The sequence below is a fragment of the Solanum verrucosum genome, unplaced genomic scaffold, assembly GCF_900185275.1.
Source record: "Solanum verrucosum unplaced genomic scaffold, falcon-dt-bn FXZP01000088.1, whole genome shotgun sequence".
In the NCBI taxonomy this organism is placed as follows: Eukaryota; Viridiplantae; Streptophyta; class Magnoliopsida; order Solanales; family Solanaceae; genus Solanum; species Solanum verrucosum.
The window spans coordinates 1,868,083-1,888,929 of record NW_026020077.1 but is presented as its reverse complement, the minus strand read 5'-3'; the positions used below and the strand labels follow the sequence as shown (position 1 = coordinate 1,888,929).

Here is a 20,847-nt window from a genome sequence, read left to right as displayed (position 1 = left end):
GTTTAATATAAGCATCGAGTAGTTTTTTTATTACATGCCTTTGTATATATTCAATGACAAATTTATCTTTAAGCTAACCATTTAACTCTTAATGGCATGATTTTTAGCCACATAAGTGGCATTTACTATTTTAAATCACAAGTTTAAAAAAATCTTTCATTTTTTCTCAAGACTTACTGCTCAACAATCAAAGCATTAAACATAAACGCTTATAACTGAAACATCCAAACAGCATTCAGGTATAGCATCCAAAAGCAAGTCCAAAACATCCAAACACAATTCAAGTGACATCTAAAAGCAAGTCTAGACATTCAGACACCATTGAGATAGTATCCCAACGAAATCAAACAAGTAAATGTTTTAACATCACAAGCACAACAAACTAATTCTCCCCATCAGGACTCATCGTCAGACTCGTCATATCAGCATTCGTCAAAGAGATGACGAACTAGATTCTCCAATCCAGCAAGTCTTAAACGGTCTGCTTTTTGTTTTTTCAACAACTCTTGTACTTGTATCCGCAATGAATCTATCTCTTCCTCATTCTGTTTCAACGGAGAACTTAAAGAAGCAGCAGTATATCCATACGTGATACAGCCTACGCAATGCTCTGATCCAAGGCCGCTTGCTTTACTTTTCTTTACTCCATCAATCTTCTTCGACAATATTGAAGCTTCATCATCGTCTGGCGATTGGTTTGAGCTATCATCCTCAGAAGTAGGTTGACTTTGACGCCATTCATTTAACCCAACCTGAAAATTTGAATGATAAACTAGCAATACACAAACAAATTCATGAAAGGAAACAATAATAGCTCTGAAGCTAAGATCTTACATTTGTCTCAACATATGGCTCGACCAAAGTACTACGACCATCCTTCTTATTTTTCACAACATGTTGGATGCTCGTCTTTTGAAATTTCTCAGTGGTCCACTTTTCATTAAGTCTAGCCCATATACCTTCTAGCATCCAATCGGGCTTCTGACTCATTTCCCGAGCACACCGCAAGCAATCATCAAGCATAAAAGAAGCGATTCTCCCATAATTATAAAATGTTACATAATCATGTTGGGGATGCCATGCGCAATTAGTCTGCAAAAATTTACTAACAATAGATGTAAAAAAGTAATTTGATGACAATATAGAGAATTAACTTATTTGTACCTTAAAGTGATTCCACATTTGTTCTCTGTCATACACAGGTATCTCTCCCCAGGAAGTCCAAGTGTCACGATAAAATGATTTAATGGAATCCATAATCACAGTTAGAGATTGGGTGGAGGGCAAAAACCTGGATTAAATTTAACATAGGTAAAAACATAATTCAATAACTAAAAACTAACAAAAGTACTACTGTTTACCCAATAGTCTCAGCAGGAGCGATAATCAGCCTCCGCGAAGCATCCAGCGTTCCAACCTCTCCAATATTTCGACTCTGTGTACCTGTAAATTAAAGATCCATAAATTTTGATAACTAAGGGTCCACACAAGGACAAAATGACCTTGGTATAGTTCAATGTGCCTAAGAGACAAGTTCATAATTCATAGACCATAAAAGTCTAATCCACCATATTTACTTGTAACTACAGCCAGATAACCCAAGAATGAATTGGAGAGGATTAATGTTTCAGAATTATGCAAGATTCAATACAAAATTCACAATGTGGCTGCGAATTTGCAATGCCATGGCAGACTGCTAATAGTCAATCGATTGGTGACTAATTTTGTGTTTTGCCAGGTGGAAGGTGAAACAAGGGATCATATATTTCTTGAGTGCCATCATGCTAGGTGTTTATGGATCAAATTACTCAACTGGCTGGATGCAGTTATACTATGTTATGTCAACTGCTTTCAATGGATTATGTTACACACAAGGGAAGACCAAAATAGAAAAAGCTCTGAGGGCAAAGCTTGTGGATAGAAAGAAATATCAGAATCTTTGAGGGCAAAGCTCGAGCAGCATGAGCCTCACGAATAGGACAACTCCACATCTCCTCAATACTTTTAGTGTGACTCCACACTAATAATTAGAGAGAGACATTTACTTCATTCTTTTGAGTACTAGAGCCTGTCTTGGTTGACTATCTCACTAAGAGTTATATCCATAAACAACAGTTTTTCTTTTTGCATTGTAATTTATGATTTGTCATATGACATGCATGAATAAAACAGTTCATTTATCGAAAGGTATATTTAAATATTTGTGTTATGCATGATTCAAATGATTGTATTTCGAAAAGACTTTTGAATACATGTAAGAGGCATATAAGTAAAGTGTAGTGTGACCTGCAAGTGGAGAGGTAGTGTAACCCGTAGTCTCAGAAACTTTTTTCTTTCCCTTAGATTTACGTTTCACTACATTAGCACTTTGTGGACGATCGTTTTCCTGAGATGCCATCTGTATAATACAGGAATGGTTAAAAAAAATTAAAAAATTAAGAATACTAATAAAGTTGTTATTTCTTCAATCTATTATATGATGACTAAAGAACATAAAAAAGACTAACATCTTAATTTCTCCCTTGCTAACTTTTGATCATTCGATTTTTTATATAGCTAGTTTCGTTTTCATCAAGTAATTATTTCTCCCTTGTTTTATGTTCATCGATTGAATCTCCATTCTTGTGTGGCATGGATGTATCTTACTCATAGTCTTGTTGATTTGGGCTACAAGTAATGACTAAATGATAAATTCTTCAAAGATACAATTGATTAGAAATAAGCTGGAAATTTTGAACATGCACTCAGCTTCTGCTCACTCATTACTGAATACTCCACAATAAACAAAGTTCACAAGTTAATTAGTCAAAAACAGAGACTATAAGGATTCAAAGCTAATTTCTACACGGAACATTGAAGAAAATGGTGATATCTATCCAGATCTATTCAAAATCTCATAGAAATAGTAAACCTTAAAAAGTGAGAGCAAAACTGTGGAAGAAGGAAAATTATACTTACCTCAACTGAGCGGTGGTGCCGCCGTGAACGGTGGCGCGGCTGGACGGCTTTCTTTGGCTGTCGAAAGAGGTGAATCGGCAAGGAAATAGTAGAGAAAAAGTGAGAGATGGGGAAGAGAGAGTTGAGAAATGAGGGTTTGCTCCCAATGTATATATAAGTTTTTCGACCACTTCAAGTCGGAAAATTGATCGGTAATCGCTTATAAATACGGCCTCGATTTTCGCAATGTTTACGTCGCTTTTTTTCCGTCGGAATACCAAACAGTTTATAATTGGTCTTGTTCTTCTGAAATGGCTTATTTTGTAGTATTCTTTTTTCCTCTGTTCCTAATTTCTTGGCTACAACAATTTGTCGAAACTCACTTCATTACTTCAATATATTCATCAGTGCCAACCTGTGTCGTATATAATAGTATTAATTATGGATCAAATAACTATCTTTTGGTTCTAGGCGATGCAAATGTTCAAACCACCAATGTCTGATAAAGAATTGTATCAAGTGTGTCATATTCAGGAAGAAGACTGATGATTGTCAATATTAGCTTGAAGCTCAAGTAGAATCAGGATACTTGACAACAAAAAGGTACTGGAGTTATATATGATGAGCATTTTCTGTGATACTTGCTACAATTTAGAATTGGGAGAGGAGAGTTTATGCGAAACATAAATGGTGCTTATTAGTTGTTCTAAAGAAAATTACAAACGTTTACACAAATCTAATGAATATGACACATAGCTTCACATACCACTCTTATAACTACATCATAGTTTATTAATACATATTTTACCTTAATTTATAACTTAATCATAGTTAATTAATATAATTTGATATAAATATCGAGTGCAAATTTTTACCTTAGATGTTTTTGTCAATTGTGTAATAAATTTCAAATATTTCTTATTGGTGAATCAGGTTTAAACCTAGCAAGTTCAATCTTTCAAGTTCATTGAAGTAAATTTGGAAATTGATTAACCATTAATCTTCACATAACAGTTACTTACATTTCAAATATTTCTTATTGGTGAATCAAGTTTAAACCTAACAAGTTCGATCTTTAAAGTTCATTGAAGTAAATTTGAAAAATGATTAACCATTAATTTTCACATAACAGTTACTTACTTTTTTATTTATCTTGCATGACACACTTTTTTTTAACCAAAAGCTATCCATCTTATGTTTAATGACGTGATTTTTTAACCACACAATTATTTACCAATATATATTTTGGATGGAAAGCAAGTTTTAGAAAATATTTCATTCTTTCTGCTCTGTGCCCAAAAATCAAACCTCCTAAAATTCCAACAATTAAACATAAACGTTTATAACTAAAACATCCAAACACCATTCAAGTAGAGCATCCAAAAGCAAGACTAAAACATCCAAACACCGTTCAAGTAATATCCCAACGGAACCAAACAAGTAAATGTTTCAACATCACAAGCACAACAAACTGATGCTCCTATCAGACTCATTGTCACGCTCATCATATCAGCATTTGTCTATGAGATGACGCACTAGATTCTCCAGTCCAGCAAATCTTAAACGGTCTGCTTTTTGCTTTTTCAACAACTCTTGTACTTGTATCCGCAATGAATCTATCTCTTCCTCATTCTGTTTCAACGGAGAACTTAAAGAAGCAGCAGTATATCCATACGTGATACAGCCTACACAGTGCTCTGATCCAAGGCCGCTTGCTTTACGTTTCTTTACTCCACCAATCTTCTTCGGCAATATTGAAGCTTCATCCTCGTCTGAGGATTGTTTTGAGCTATCATCCTCAGAAGTAGGTTGACTTTGACGCCATTCATCCAAGCTTCTTTTATACCCAACCTGAAACAAGAATGATAAGCAATATATATAAACACATTCATGTTAAGGAAAAGATAACAGCTCTGAGGCTAAGATCTTACATTTGTCCTCTCAACATGTGGCTCCACCAAAGTACCATGACCATCCTTTTTCTTTTTCACCTGTTTCTCCTCTAAGACCTTATCATAAGTCATAGTTCTCCCTTTTTTCTTTTCCTGCAAAACAAAAATATGAGTTGGTTAAAAGTTCAACAACATTTAGTAAAAATCAAGGAAAATTCAATAAAAAAGTTACCGATTTCCTTTGATGAGTTCCCATACTAGCTGAACCCCCGATGTGCAACGAGTCACCCTTGTTGGAAGCTCGTGGTGCCTTTGCTTTGATGCTCGTCTTTTGAAATTTTGCAGTGGTCCACTTTTCATTAAGACTAGCCCAAATACCTTCTGGCATCCAATCAGGCTTCTGATTCTTTTCCCAAGCACTCTCCAAGATATCGTTAAACATATACATAGCGTTTAGCTCAAAATTACAAAACATCTTATAATCATGTTCGGGATACCATGCACACTTCGTCTGCAAATAATTAATAACATTAGATGAAAAAAAGTAATTTGATAAATAATATAAAGAATTGATTTATTTGTACCCTAAAGTGATTCCACATCTGCTCTCTGTCAAAGACAGGTATCTCGCCCCAGGAACTCCAAGCATCATGATAAAATGACTTTATAGAATCCATAATCATATTCATAGATTCGAGGGAGGGAAAAAACCTGCATTAAATTTAACATATGTAAAAGCATATATCCAATAACTAAAAACTAACGTAAGTATTGTTTACCCATTAGTCTCAGCAGGAGCGATAACCAGCCTCCCAAAATCATCTAGCGTTCCAACCTCTACAAACTTTTGACTCTGTGTACCTGTAAAGATCCATAAATTTTGATAATTAATGTGAGAAAAATTATGAGTATAATTATTCTCGCCTTGAAGTATGTAAGAGTCCACCCAAGGACAAGAAGACCTTGGGATAGTTCAATGTGCCTAAAGGACAAGTTCACAGTTCATAGCCCATAAAAGTCTAATCCACTAGATTTACTTGTAACTACTGCCAGATAACCCAAGAATGAATTGGAGAGGGTTAATGTTTCAAAATTATGCAAAATCCATCGCAAAATTCACAATGTGGTTGCGAATTTGCAATGCCATGGAAGACTGCTAACAATTGATCGATTGGTGACTAAGGGGTCGTTTGGTAGAGTGTATTGGAGAAAATAATGCATGCATTAGCTTTAGGTATTACTAGTACCTTGTTTGGTACACTTTTTCAACCTATGTATAACTAATGTTTGTATAAGTAATACACACTCTATTGTGTATTGAGGAGTATATTAGTAATACCATGGATTTCTATGCATTGTAATTCAATGGGTTCTAATGCATGCATTGGCAAGATTAAAGGCACAATTATCCCTTAAAAGCTTCTCAACATCCTCTCCACTATATTTGTGGAGGGTATTTTTATAAACAAATATTTTTTAAAAAAAAGTTATGCAATGCATGATATTTTTGGTACATCAAACCAAACCTACATAAGAAAAATCTCAGCATAACTAATGCAATCATAACTAATGCAATCATAACTAATACAAGCATTACTAATGCAAGCATTACTAATACACTATATTTTGCATTATTCTTATATACTTTACCAAACGACTCCTAAATGTATGTTTTGCCAGCTGGAAGACGAAACAAGGGATCATATATTTGTTAAGTGTCATTATGCTAAGTGTTTCTTGACCAAATTACTCAACGGATGGCAGTAATGCTATGTTACGCCAATTGCTTGGACCAATTTCTTTCAATGGACTATGCAACACGCAAAGGGGAAAACCAAAATAGCAAAAGCTTTGAAATGGTATAAGCAAAATTCATTCATACCTTGTGGACATAAAGAAATATCAGAATCTTTAAGTACATTTACTTCATTCTTTACTCGGGCTCGAGCAGGATCTCCACATCTTAGAGAGACATTTACTTCATTCTTTTGAGTACTAGAGCCCAGTGGCGGAGGGAGGATTTTCATCAAGGGGGTTCAAAAAAAAATTAATCACGTAAATAATATCCACAAATAAACGGGTCGGATTAAACGGTCGAATCAAGAAGAAAAGGGTTTTTTAATATTTGACGTTATAATTAGGGATTAAACTAATAAATCCTAAATTCCCAATCAGCCTCGCGTGCAGTAGAGCGAATTCCTGAACCCCCAACGCCACTGAGCTACGCCTTTGGTGTATGTTCAGGGGGTTCAATAGTATATATATACACATATATTAAAATTTTAATCTTATATATATAGTGTAATTTTTCGACGAATGAACCCCCTTCGTTCAACGTAAATCCGCCCCTGCTAGAGCCTGTCTTGGTTGACTATTTCACTATGCGTTATAGAAGTTCCATAGACAATAGTTTTTCTTTTTGCGTTGTAATTTATGATTTTTCATATGACATGCATGTATAAAACATTTCATTTATCGAAAAGATGTTGATTTAAAGGTTGTGGTCATGCATGATTTTAATGATCATTTCAAATGATTGTTATTCAAAAAAACTTCCTGTATACATGTAAGAGGCATATAAGTAGAGAGGTAGTGTAACCTGTAGTCTCAGAAACTTTTTTCTTTCCCTTAGATTTACGTTTCACTGCACTAGCACTTTGTGGACGATCGTTCTCCTGAGATGTCATCTGAATAATACAAGCATAGTTAAAAATAATAATAATTTAAGAATACTAATAAAGTTGTTACTTCTTCAACCTATTATATGACTAAAGAAGATAAAAAAAAAACTAACATACTAATTTTTCCCTTGCTTTAAATTCATCATTAAATTTTTTATATTGCTCGTTTCATTTTCATCAAGTAATTATTTCTCGCTTGTTTTATGTTCATCAATTGAATCTCCATTCTTGTGTGGCATGGATGTATCTTCCTCATAATCTCGTTGATTTGAGCTACAAGTAAAGACTGACGGATAAGTTCTTCATAGATACATTTGATCATAAATAAGCCGGGGTTTTTGAACAAGAACTCAGATACAATTCCGGGTAATCAACATCTTCTGCTCAATAGCCCGAAAAGAATACATAGATGGTTCTATCTTTTGTGTTAGATAAAATTAACAACGTTCCAAAATCATTAATGCTAAATACAATAAACAAAGTTGGGAAGTTAAGTAGTCAAAGCAGAGAGACTATAACGATTCAAGTTACTATTTTCATATGAGCAACACCCAGAAAGAAGAACAAAACTTAATCAAAGCTAAATTCTACACGGACCTTTGAAAAAAATGGTGATATCGATCCAGATCTATTCAAAATCTCATACAAATAGTAAACCTGGAGAAGAACTGTGGAAGAAGGAAAAAATCCACTTACCTCGACTGAGCGGTGGTGCTGCCGTCAACGGCGGCGCTACTGGACGGCTTTCTTTCGCTGTCCTAAGAGGTGAATCGCCAAGGAAACAGCAGAGAAAAAAAGTGAGGCGAGGAAGTGAGAATTGAGAAAAAATGAGGGTTTTGTTCCCAATATATATTTAAGTTTTGCGACGGCTGTGGTCGGAAATCTGCGTCGGTAATGACTTATAAATGCAGCGTCGATTTTCGCGCACTTTTTCCATTGGAATGTCGAAAAGATTTTTTTTGTTTGGTGTTGTTCTTCTGAAATGGCTTATTTTGGTGGTAATATTCTTCTTTCTCTTTTCCCAAGTAATGCAGTGGGGAGAACTCACTAAACAGGGCAGGTGCTTCCGTCTCAGTACAATTTGCTATTTGATACCTAGTGTGATTTGATACAAATATAGAGTACGAAAAGTTTTTGTCTATGGTATTTTGTCATTTGTGCAATAAGTTTTTTTAAGTATTTCTTATTGGTAAATCAGGTTTAAACTTAAGAAAATTCCATCTTATCGAGCTTATTGAAGTAAATTTGAAAAATGATTTAACTGTTAATGTTCACATAATAGTTACTTATCCTGTTTTATCTTCCGTGATACACTTTTTTTTCCACCACTTTCTCTTTTATGCTTAATAACATAAATGGTTTGTGCCCAACAATCAAATCTCCTAAAATTCGAACAATTAAACATAAACGTTTATAACTAAAACGTCCAAAACACCATTCAAGTAAGATCCAAAAGCAAGTCTAGACATTCAGAACCCATTCAGGTAATATCCAAACGAAATCAAACAAGTAATGTTTCAACATCAAAAGCACAACAAACTATTTTTCTCCATCAGACTCATCATTGTCAGACTCTTCAGATCGGCAATTGTCTATGAGCTGAACCACTAGATTCTCCAGTCCATCAAGTCTTAAACGGTCTGCTTTTTGCTTTTTCAATAGCTCTTGTACTTGTATCCGCAATGATTTTATCTCTGAATCTATCTCTTCCTGATTCTGCCCAGACCTTAAAGAAGCAGAAGCAAATCCGAACGTGACACAGCCTACGCAATGCTCTGATCCAAGGACGCGTGCTTTACCTTTCTTTAATCCACCAATCTTCTTCGACAATATTGAAGCTTCATCATCGTCTGGTAATTGGGTTAAGCTATCATCCTCAGAAGTAGGTTGACTTTGACGCCATTCATCCAAACCTTTTTTATACCCAGCCTGAAACAAGACTGATAAGCAATATATACACAAATTCATGTCAAGGAAAAGATAACTGCTCTGAAGCTAAGATCTTACATTTGTCCTCTCAACATGTGGCTCCACCAAAGTATTATGACCATCCTTTTTATTTTTCACATGTCTCTCCTTTGAGACCTCATCATAACCCATAGTTCTCCTTTTTTTCTTCTCCTGCAAAACAAAATATATAAGTTCATTAAAAGTTCAATCGCATTTAGTTAAAATCAAGGAAAATTTAATAAACAAGTTACCAATTTCCTTTGATGAGTCCCTGGTGTCTTTGCTTGGATACTCGGTTTTTGAAATTTCTCAGTGGTCCTCTTTTCAATAAGTCTAGCCCATAAACCTTCTAGCATCCAATCGGGCTTCTGATTCAATTCCCAAGCACTCTCCAAGGTTTTGTTAAGCAAAAAAGCAGCGTTTATCTCAAAATTACAAAATATATGATATTCATGTTGGGGATACCATGCACACTGCGTCTGCAAATAATTTATAACATTAGATGAAATAAGTAATTTGATAAATAATATAAAGAATTAATCTATTTGTACCTTGAAGTGATTCCACATTTGTTCTCTGTAATAGACAGGTACCTCTTCCCAGGAACTCCAAGCGTCTCGATAACATGATACAATGGAATCCATAATCGCATTTGCAGATTGGAAGCCGGGAATAAACCTGCATTAAATTTAACGCATGTAAAAACATATATTAAATAACTAAAACTAACAGAAGTACTGTTGTTTACCCAATAGTCCCAGCAGGAGCAATAACCAGCCTCCCCAAAGCATCCAGCGTTCCAACCTCTACAAACTTTTGACTCTGTGTACCTGTAAAGATCCATATATTTTGATAATCAATTCGGAAAATATTATGAGCTTAAGAGTACAATGTATTCTCGCCTCAAAGTATGTAAGGGTCCACACAGGACAAGAAGACCTTGGGATGTGCCTAAAGGACGAGTTCACAATTCATAGCCCATAAAAGTCTAATCTACTAGATCTACTTGTAACTACTGCCAGATAACCCAAGAATGAATTGGAGAGGGTTAATGTTTCAAAATTATACAAAAACCAACACAAAATTCACAATGTGGTTGCGAATTTGCAATGCCATGGAAGACTGCTAACAGTTGATCGATTGATGACAAAGGGGTCGTTTGATAGTGTATTAGAGAAAAATAATGCATGCATTAGCTTTAGGTACCTTGTTTGGTACGCTTTTTCAACCAATATATAACTAATGCTTGTATTAGTAATACACCATATTGTGTACTGATGAGTGTATTAGTAATACCATGGATTTTTATACATTAGTAATGCAATGGGTTCTCATGCATGCATTGGCTTGATTAAAGACACAATTGTCCCTCAAAAACTTCTCCACATCCTTTCCACTATATTTGTGGAGGGTATTTTCATAAACAAATATTTTTTTAAAAAAAATTATGCAATTCAAGATATTTTTAGTATATCAAACCAAACACTGCATAAGAAAAATCTCAACATGACTAATACAAGCATTACTAATACACTATATTTTACATTATTCTTATACACTCTACCAAACTACCCCTAAATGTATGTTTTGCCAGCTGGAAGATGAAACAAGGGATCATATATTTGTTAAGTGTCATTATGTTAGATGTTTCTTGACCAAATTACTCAACTGATTGCAGTTATGCTATGTTACGCCAATTGTTGGACCAATTTCTTTCAATGGACTATGCAACACGCAAAGGGGAAGACCAAAATAGCAAAAGCTTTGAAATGGTATAAGCAAAATTCATTCATACCTTGTGGACATAAATAAATATCAGATTCTTTTAGTACATCAGGCACGAGCAGGATCTCCACATCTTAGAGAGGCATTTACTTCATTCTTTTGAGTACTAGAGCTTGTCTTGGTTGACTATTTCACTATGTGTTATAGAAGTTCCATCGACAATAGTTTTTCATTTTGTGTTGTAATTTATGATTTCTCATATGACATGCATGAATAAAACATTTCATTTATCGAAAAGATGTTGATTTAAAGGTTGTGGTCATGCATGATTTTAATGATCATTTCAAATGATTGTTATTCAAAAAGACTTCTAGTATATATGTAAGAGGCATATAAGTAGAGAGGTAGCGTAACCTGTAGTCTCAGAAACTTTTTTCTTTCCCTTAGATTTACGTTTCACCGCACTAGTACTTTGTGGACGATCGTTTTCCTGAGATGCCATCTGAATAATACAAGCATAGTTAAAAATAATAATAATTTAAGAATACTAATAAAGTTTTTACTTCTTCAACCTATTAAATGACTAAAGAACATAAAAAAACTAACATATTAATTTTTCCCTTGCTTTAAATTGATCATTAAATTTTTTATATTGCTCGTTTCATTTTCATCAAGTAATTATTTTTCGCTTGTTTATGTTCATCAATTGAATCTCCATTCTTGTTTGGCATGGATGTATCGTCCTTATAATCTTGTTGATTTGAGCTACAAGTAAAGACTGAAGGGTAAGTTCTTCATAGATACATTTGATCAGAAATAAGCTGGGAATTTTGAACAAGTTCTCAGCTACCCCTCCGGGTAATCAAACATCTTCTGCTCAATCCCCCGAAAAGTATACATAGATGGTTCGATCTTTTGTGTTAGATAAAATTAACAAAGCTCCAAAATCATTAGTGCTAAATACAATAAACAAAGTCCGAAAGTTAATTAGTCAAAGCAGAGAGACTATAACGATTCAAGTTAATATTTTCATATGAGCAACACCCAGAAAGAAGAACAAAACTAAATCAAAGCTAAATTCTACACGGACCTTTGAAGAAAATGGAGATATCTATCCAGATCTATTCAAAATCTCATACAAATAGAAAACCTAGAGGAAAACTGTGGAAGAAGGAAAAAATCCACATACCTCAACTGAACGGTGGTGCTGCCGTCAACGGTGGCGCTAATGGACGGCTTTCTTTGGCAGTCCTAAGAGGTGAATCGCCAAGGAAAGAGTAGAGTAAAAAAGTGAGGCGAGGAAGTGAGAATTGAGAAAAAATGAGGGTTTTGTTCCCAATATATATTTAAGTTTTGCGACGGCTGTGGTCGGAAATCTGCGTCGGTAATGACTTATAAATGCAGCGTTGATTTTCGCGCACTTTTTTCATCGGAATGTCGAAAAGATTTTATTTATTTTTTTGTTTGGTGCTCTTCTGAAATGGCTTATTCTTCTTCCTCTGTTCCTAATTGATGCAGTGGAGTGGAGAGAACACACTAAACTGAGCAGGTGTTTCGGCCTCAGTACAATTTGCTATTTGATACATTTCATATAAACATTGAGCGGGGATAAGTTTTCCGCTATGTTGTTTTGCCATTTTTGCAACAAGTTTTGAATATTTCTTATTGGTAAATCAGGTTTAAACCTAAAAAGTTCGAGCTTATTGAAGTAAATTTGACAAATGATTAACTATTAATGTTCACGTAACACATTATTTTATCTTACGTGATACACTTTCTTTTTTTGTTGCTTACTGTTTTATGCTTAATGCAATGATATTTTAGCCACATAAATATGTATCGATATATTTTCGACTACAAATTTCAAAAAATATTTCATTCTTTTTGGTTTGTGCCCAACAATCAAACCTCCTAAAATTCCAACAAGTAAACATAAAGGTTTATAACTAAAACATCCAAACACCATTCAAGTAGCATACAAAATCAAGTCCAAAGACCATTCAAGTAAGATCCAAAAGCCAGTCTAGACATTCAGAACCCATTCAGGTAATATCCAAACGAAATCAAACAAGTAAATGTTTCAACATCAAAAGCACAACAAACTATTTTTCCCCATCAGACTCATCATTGTCAGACTCTTCAGATCGGCAATTGTCTATGAGCTGAACCACTAGCTTCTCCAGTCCATCAAGTTTTAAACAGTCTGCTTTTTGCTTTTTCAATAGCTCTTGTACTTGTATCCGCAATGATTTTATCTCTGAATCTATCTCTTCCTGATTCTGTCCAGACCTTAAAGAAGCAGAAGCAAATCCGAACGTGACACAGCCTATGCAATGCTCTGATCCCAGGACGCATGCTTTACCTTTCTTTAATCCACCAATCTTCTTCGACAATATTGAAGCTTCATCATCTTCTGGTGATTGGGTTAAGCAATCATCCTCAGAAGTAGGTTGACTTTGACGCCATTCATCCAAGCCTTTTTTATACCCAACCTGAAACAAGACTGATAAGCAATATATAAACAAATTAATGTTAGGGAAAATATAATAGCTCTGAAGCTAAGATCTTACATTTTTCCTCTCAACATGTGGCTCCACCAAAGTATTATGACCATTCTTTTTAATTTTCACATGTTTCTCCCTTGAGACCTCATCATAAGTCATAGTTCTCCTTTTTTTCTTCCCCTGCAAACAAAAAATATAAGTTAGTTAAAAGTTCAACAGCATTTAGTTAAAATCAAGGAAAATTTAATAAACAAGTTACCAATTTCCTTTGATGAGTCCCTGGTGCCTTTGCTTGGATGCTTGGCTTTTGAAATTTCTCACTGGTCCTCTTTTCAATAAGTCTAGCCCATAAACCTTCTAGCATCCAATCGGGCTTCTCATTCATTTCCCGAGCACTCTCCAAGGTTTTGTTAAGCAAAAAAGCAGTGTTTATCTCAAAAGTACAAAATATATGATATTCATGTTGGGGATACCATGCACACTGCGTCTGCAAATAATTTATAACATTAGATGAAATAAGTAATTTGATAAATAATTTAAAGAATTAATCTATTTGTACCTTGAAATGATTCCACATTTGTTCTCTGTCATAGACAGGTACCTCTCCCCAGGAACTCCAAGCATCTCGATAACATGATATAATGGAATCCATAATCACATTTGCAGATAGGTAGTCGGGAATAAACCTGCATTAAATTTAACGTATGTAAAAACATATATTCAATAACTAAAAATTAACAGAAGTACTGTTGTTTACCCTATAGTGTCAGCAGGAGCAATAACCAGCCTCCCCAAAGCATCCAGCGTTCCAACCTCTATAAACTTTTGACTCTGTGTACCTGTAAAGATCCATACATTTTGATAATTAATTCGGAAAAAATTATGAGCTCAAGCGTACAATGTATTCTCGCCTCAAAGTATGTAAGGGTCCAGACAAGGACAAGAAGACCTTGGGATAGTTCAATGTGCCCAAGGGACAAGTTTACAATTCATAGCCCATAAAAGTCTAATCCACCATATTTTATTTGTATCTACTGCCAGATAACCCAAGAATGAATTGGAGAGGATTAATGTTTCAGAATTATGCTAGATCCAACGCAAAATTCACAATGTGGTTGCAAATTCGCAATGCCATGGCAGACTGCTAACAGTTGATCGATTGGTGACTAACTGTGTATTTTGCCAGCTGAAAGATAAACAAGGGATCATATATTTGTTGAGTGTCATTATGCTAGGTGTTTGTGGATCAAATTACTCAACTGGATGCATTTATACTATGTTATGCCAACTGCTTTCAATGGATTATGCAACACACAAAAGGGAAGACCAAAATAGCAAAACATCTGAACATGGTATAAGAAAAATTCATTCATACCTCATTCTCAAAAAAAAATAAAAAAATCATTCATACCTTGTGGATAGAAAGAAATATAAGAATCTTTGAGGGCAAAGCTCGAGCAGCATGAGCCTCACGAATAGGACAATTTCACATCTCCTCTCCATACTTTTAGTGTGACTCCACACTTATAATTAGAGTGAGACAGTTACTTCATCCTTTTTGAATACTAGAGCTTGTCTTAGTTGACTATTTCACTAAAAGCTATAGAAGTTCCATAGACAATAGTTTTTCTTTCTGCGTCGTAATTTTTGATTTCTGATATTACATGCATGAATAAACCATTTCATTTATCAAAGGGTGTTGATTTAAAGGTTGTGTTCATGCTTGATTTTAATCATTTCAAACCATTGTATTTCGAAAAGACTTCCAAATACATATAAGAGGCATATAAGTAGAGTGGAGGGGTAGTGTAACCTGTAGTCTCGGAAACTTTTTTCTTTCCCTTAGATTTACGTCTCACTGCATTAGTACTTTCTGGACGATCGTTTTCCTGAGATGCCATCTGTATATACAAGCATAGTAAAAAATAAAATAAGAATACTTATAAGGTGGTTACTTCTTCAACCTATTATATGACTAAAGAACATAAGAAAAACATATTATTTTTTACCCTTGCTTTAAATTGATCATTTAATTTTTATCATGCTTGTTTCATTTTGTGTTTTGGGCTAAAATTATCCCTTATCTCCGGGAGTAGATTCATTTTGGTCTTTCAGATATAACGTGAGCTTTTTAATCCCTTAACTTTGCTAAAGTGAAGCAATTTTGGTCTCCCTAACATAACAATGTTAAAAACTAACCGCAAAGATAATTTTTCTAATGGTAATTTCAACTGATAGGGTCTCTTTCTTGATTGATGCACATTTTATTTCTTTTTGCCTTCTACATATCTTAGAATTAATATAGTAGTAGTCATTAATATCAGAAGACAATACTTTAGAACACAACAATCTGCCCCTCGAAAAAAATAATCATTTTTTCTTTAAGAAAGTAACAAAATGGCCTTAAGGTGCGACAACACAACCTTAGAAAAGCAACCATAATGGACCAAAATATTTGGCCTCAAAAGAACCCTCACGCTCTTGCTGTACATGTAGTGATTACTCATGGAAGCAGTTAAAGGTGAGAATCTCAACAAATCAGCCTTGAAATGCAGCTATCAAAAATCAGGAATATGGCTTCTCAACAGCTATGGGAATGAATTTGTCCAATGGATTTTATATATTACAAGTCAGGACTCAGGTAGGTGTCATATGGGTTTAACATGCTTACTTCTTATACGGGTTCTGTTAAAAAGATCAAAAAGAGCTCTAGTTTAGCAAAATTAAGAGACTAAACATGCTTAAGTTACATTTGAATTAAAGACTAAAATAAAGATAGATAATTTTAAGCCCAAAACTCTTTCATTTTCATCAAATAATTATTTCTCGTTTGTTTTATGTTCATGATTGAATATCCATTCTTGTCTGGAATTGACGTACTTTCCTCATAATCTTGTTGATTTGAGGTATGAGTAAAGACTAAAGACTGAAGGATACATTTGATTAGAAATAAGCCGGAAATTTTGAACATGCACTCAGCTACCCTTCCGGGTAACGAAACATCTTCTGCTCAATCACCCGAAAAGTATACGTAGATGGTTCTATCTTTTGTGTTAGATAAAATTATCAAAGCTTCAAAATCATTACTAAATACAATAAACAAAGTTCAGAAGTTAATTAATCAAAGCAGAGAGTATAAGTATTCAAGTTAATATTTTCATATGAGCGAAACCCAGAAAGAAGAAGAAAACTAAATCAAAGCTAAATTCTACACGGACCTTTGAAGAAAATGGTAATATCTATCCAGATCTATTCAAAATCTCATACAAATACTAATAAACCTTAAAAATGGGAGGGGAACTGTGGAAAAAGGAAAAAATGCACTTACCTCAACTGAGCGGTGGTGCCGCCGTGAACGGTGGCGCTACTAGACGGCTTTCTTTCGCTGTCCCGGCAAGGAAAGAGTAGAGAAAGAAAGTGAGGCGAGGAAGAGAGAGTTGAGAATTGAGGATTTGTTCCAATATATATTTAAGTTTTGCGACGGCTTGCGTCGGTAATGACTTATAAATGCAGCGTCGATGTCCGTCGTTTTTTCCGTCGGAATATCAGAAAGTTTTTGTTTTTTGTTATTCTTTTTCTGAAATGGCTTATTTTGTACTAGTATTCTTCTTCTTCCGTTCCTAATGTCTTTGCCTACAACAATTCCCAAAATTCCATTGTCGAAACTCCTGTTTCGTATATCCTCTATTTTATATCTTTTGCAGGATACTTGAGAATCATAGAGCATTTTCTGTGATTAAGTTGCAATAGGCCAACAGCTCTTTTGCAGGGCTGATGTGCTATTCTTCTCAAGTGGAAGCACATTTAGATTGTTTTGGATAGCGTACATCGGATGCATTCTACAAGGATGCCAATCCACAGGGGAATAAAGAAAGCTTTGAAAGATACAACTTTTTTGGGTATTATTCTGAATGCCCGATTTTCTAGTATTCTTGTTCCTAATTTCTCGCTCACAACATTTCCCAGTTCATTATATTCATTAACACACTGTTTGTTAAAGGATCACAGTACATTCCTTTATATATCAGATAGTTGCTTATCATAATATGGTTGCTATTTTGTCAATTTTTAACGACTCTTTTTGTCAACGTGGTCACAGGTTTGTATTGACATCAAGGAGAACGGTAAATTTAGGGGCTTGAAACAAAACACTCCATGCTCTGACCTCCCGGAGTTCATAAATTTCTTCAACGTTGATACTCAAAAGGGCATAACTGTATGAACTTATATATATAATGGAAGATTTTGTTTTAGTAGTTTTGCTCTCTCAATAAGTTGCGACTTCACTGCCACTTTAGTACTTCAGGTGGTTGGGGTGTCTGGACTATATACTCCAGCTGATATTGGTTATGTACAAGAAGCTGGTCTCAAGACGAGTCGCTTGTTAAACAGGATGGTCCTACTAAAGGAATAAGTCAACTTTTTGGTAAAAACACCCCCTGCTAAGATGCAGCAAGTTGGCTCCGCTACTGTTCCTTTCTGGAGTGATGTTTTTGACATTCTTCACCATAATTTTGTATTGTTGGTCACCTGATTGCTTCATGTACAATATAACGTATAGATAAGTGCGGTTTGAATGGAAATGCTTATGTTTATGTTTGCGAATTCATGTTTCCATAAATTTTATATTGCTCTTTGATACTTGGTACAATTTAAAATTGGGAGTATTTGAACAGGTGCTTCTGCCTCGGTTCAAAATATCAAATGGGTTGTAACATATATGTTTTACTAAGTGAGTTTATGCCCGTGTTAGGCATGTGCATAAACAAGTAAATTTCCAACATCAATCAAGTAACATCCAAAAGCAAGTCTAAAACATCCAAACACCATTCAAGTAACATCCAAAAGCAAGTCTAGACATTCAGACACCATTCAGGTAATATCCAACGAAATCAAACGAGTAAATGTTCCAACATCACAAGCACAACAAACTAATTCTCTCCATCAGACTTATCATCGTCAGACTCTTCAGATCGGCAATTGTCTATGAGCTGAACCACTAGATTCTCCAGTCCATCAAGTCTTGAACGGTCTGCTTTTTGCTTTTTCAACAGCTCTTGCACTTGTATTCGCAATGAATCTATTTCTGAATCTATCTCTTCCTGATTCTGCGAAGAATCTAAAGAAGCAGCAATAAACCCGTACATGATACAACCTGTGCAATGGTCGGATCCAAGACCACGTGCTTTATGTTTCTTTACTTCACCAATCTTCTTTGACAATATTGAAGCTTCATCATAACCCATAGTTCTCCTTTTTTCTTTTCCTGCAAAACAAAAAATATGAGTTGGTTAAAAGTTCAATCGCATTTAGTTAAAATCAAGGAAAATATAATAAACAATTTACCAATATCCTTTGATGAGTCCTTGGTGCCTTTGGTTGGATGCTCGGCTTTTGAAATTTCTCAGTGGTCCACTTTTCAACAAGTCTAGCCCATAAACCTTCTAGCGTCCAATCGGGCTTCTCATTCATTTCCCGAGCACTCTCCAAGGTTTTATTAAGCAAAAAAGCAGCGTTTATCTCAAAATTACAAAATATATGATATTCATGTTGGGGATACCATGCACACTGCGTCTGCAAATAATTTATAACATTAGATGAAATAAGTAATTTGATAAATAATATAAAGATTTTTTTTCTATTTGTACCTTGAAGTGATTCCACATTTGTTCTCTGTCATAGACAGGTACCTCTTCCCAGGAACTGCAAGCATCTCGATAAAATGATACAATGGAACCCATAATCGCATCTGCAGATTCTAAGCCGGGAATAAACCTGCATTGAATTTAACGTATGTAAAAACATATATTCAATAACTAAAACCTAACAGAAGTACTGTTGTTTACCCAATAGTTCCAGCGGGAGCAATAACCAGCCTCCCCAAAGCATCCAGCGCTCCAACCTGTACAAACTTTTGACTCTGTGTGCCTGTAAAGATTCATACATTTTAATAATTAATTCGGAAAAATTATGAGCTTAAGAATACAATGTATTCTCGCCTCAAAGTATGTGAGGGTCCACACAAGGACAAGAAGACCTTGGGACAGTTCAATGTGCCTAAGGGACAAGTTTACAATTCATATCCCATAAAAGTCTAATCCACCAGATTTACTTGTAACTACTGCCAGATAACAAGAATCAGAGAGGATTCATGTTTCAGAATTATGGAAGATCCAATGCAAAATTACAATATGATTGCAAATTTGCAATGCCATGGCAGACTGCCAACAGTTGATTGTTTGGTGACTAAATGTGTGCCAAATTACTCAGCAGCTGATGCAGTTATACTATGTCACACCAACTACTTGGACCAACTGCTTTCAATAGATTAAAGGAAGACCAAAATAGCAAAAGCTCTGAAAACAGTATAAACAAAATTCATTCATATCTTGTGGATAGAAAGAAATATCAGAATCTTTAAGGAAAAAGCTCGAGCAGCATGAGCCGCACGAATAGGACAACTCCACATCTCCTCCCATACTTTAAGTGTGACTCCGCAGTTATAATTAGAGAGAGACATTTACTTTATTCTTTTGAGTACTGGAGCATTATAGAAGTTCCATAGACAAGTTTTTCTTTTTACATTGTAATTTATGATTTCTCATATGACATGCATGAATAAAACATTTCATTTATCGAAAGGTGTTGATTTAAAGATTGTGTTCATGCATGATTTTAATCATTTCAAATGATTGTATTTCGAAAAGACTTATGAATACATGTAAGAGGCATATAAGTTGAGTAGAGAGGTAGTGTAACCTGTAGTCTCAGAAACTTTTTTCTTTCCCTTAGATTTACGTCTCACTGCAGTAGTACTTTGTGGACGATTGTTTTCCTGAGATGCCATCTGTATAATACAAGCACAGTAAAAAAAAATACAATAATTTAAGAATATTAATATAGTTGTTACTTCTTCAACTTATTATATGAATAAAGAACATAAAAAACTAACAGTAATAATTTTTCCCCAGTTTGCTTTAAATTGATCATTAAATATTTTTCACTGCTAGTTTCATTTTCATCGAGTAATTATTTCTCGCTTGTTTTATGTTCATCCATTGAATCTCCATTCTTGGCTGGCATGGATGTATCTTCCTCAAAATCTTGTTGATTTGAGGTACGAGTAAAGACTGACGGATAAGTTCTTCATAGATTCAT

The 20,847-nt window shown here is 34.7% G+C and overlaps 1 protein-coding gene across 1 annotated transcript; it reads right to left on the bottom strand.

Annotated features, from left to right (window-relative positions):
• Nucleotides 1-4,204: 4,204 nt before the first annotated feature.
• LOC125824041 (uncharacterized) lies at nucleotides 4,205-6,856 on the bottom strand. Its single transcript, XM_049503393.1, has 6 exons — nucleotides 6,712-6,856; nucleotides 5,609-5,690; nucleotides 5,414-5,540; nucleotides 5,062-5,340; nucleotides 4,869-4,982; nucleotides 4,205-4,788 (listed from the first exon to the last, which is right to left on the bottom strand). The coding sequence occupies exons 1-6, from the start codon at nucleotides 6,854-6,856 to the stop codon at nucleotides 4,447-4,449; spliced, it is 1,089 nt and encodes a 362-aa protein (XP_049359350.1). The 3' UTR covers nucleotides 4,205-4,446.
• Between the last annotated feature and the right edge of the window lie 13,991 nt (nucleotides 6,857-20,847).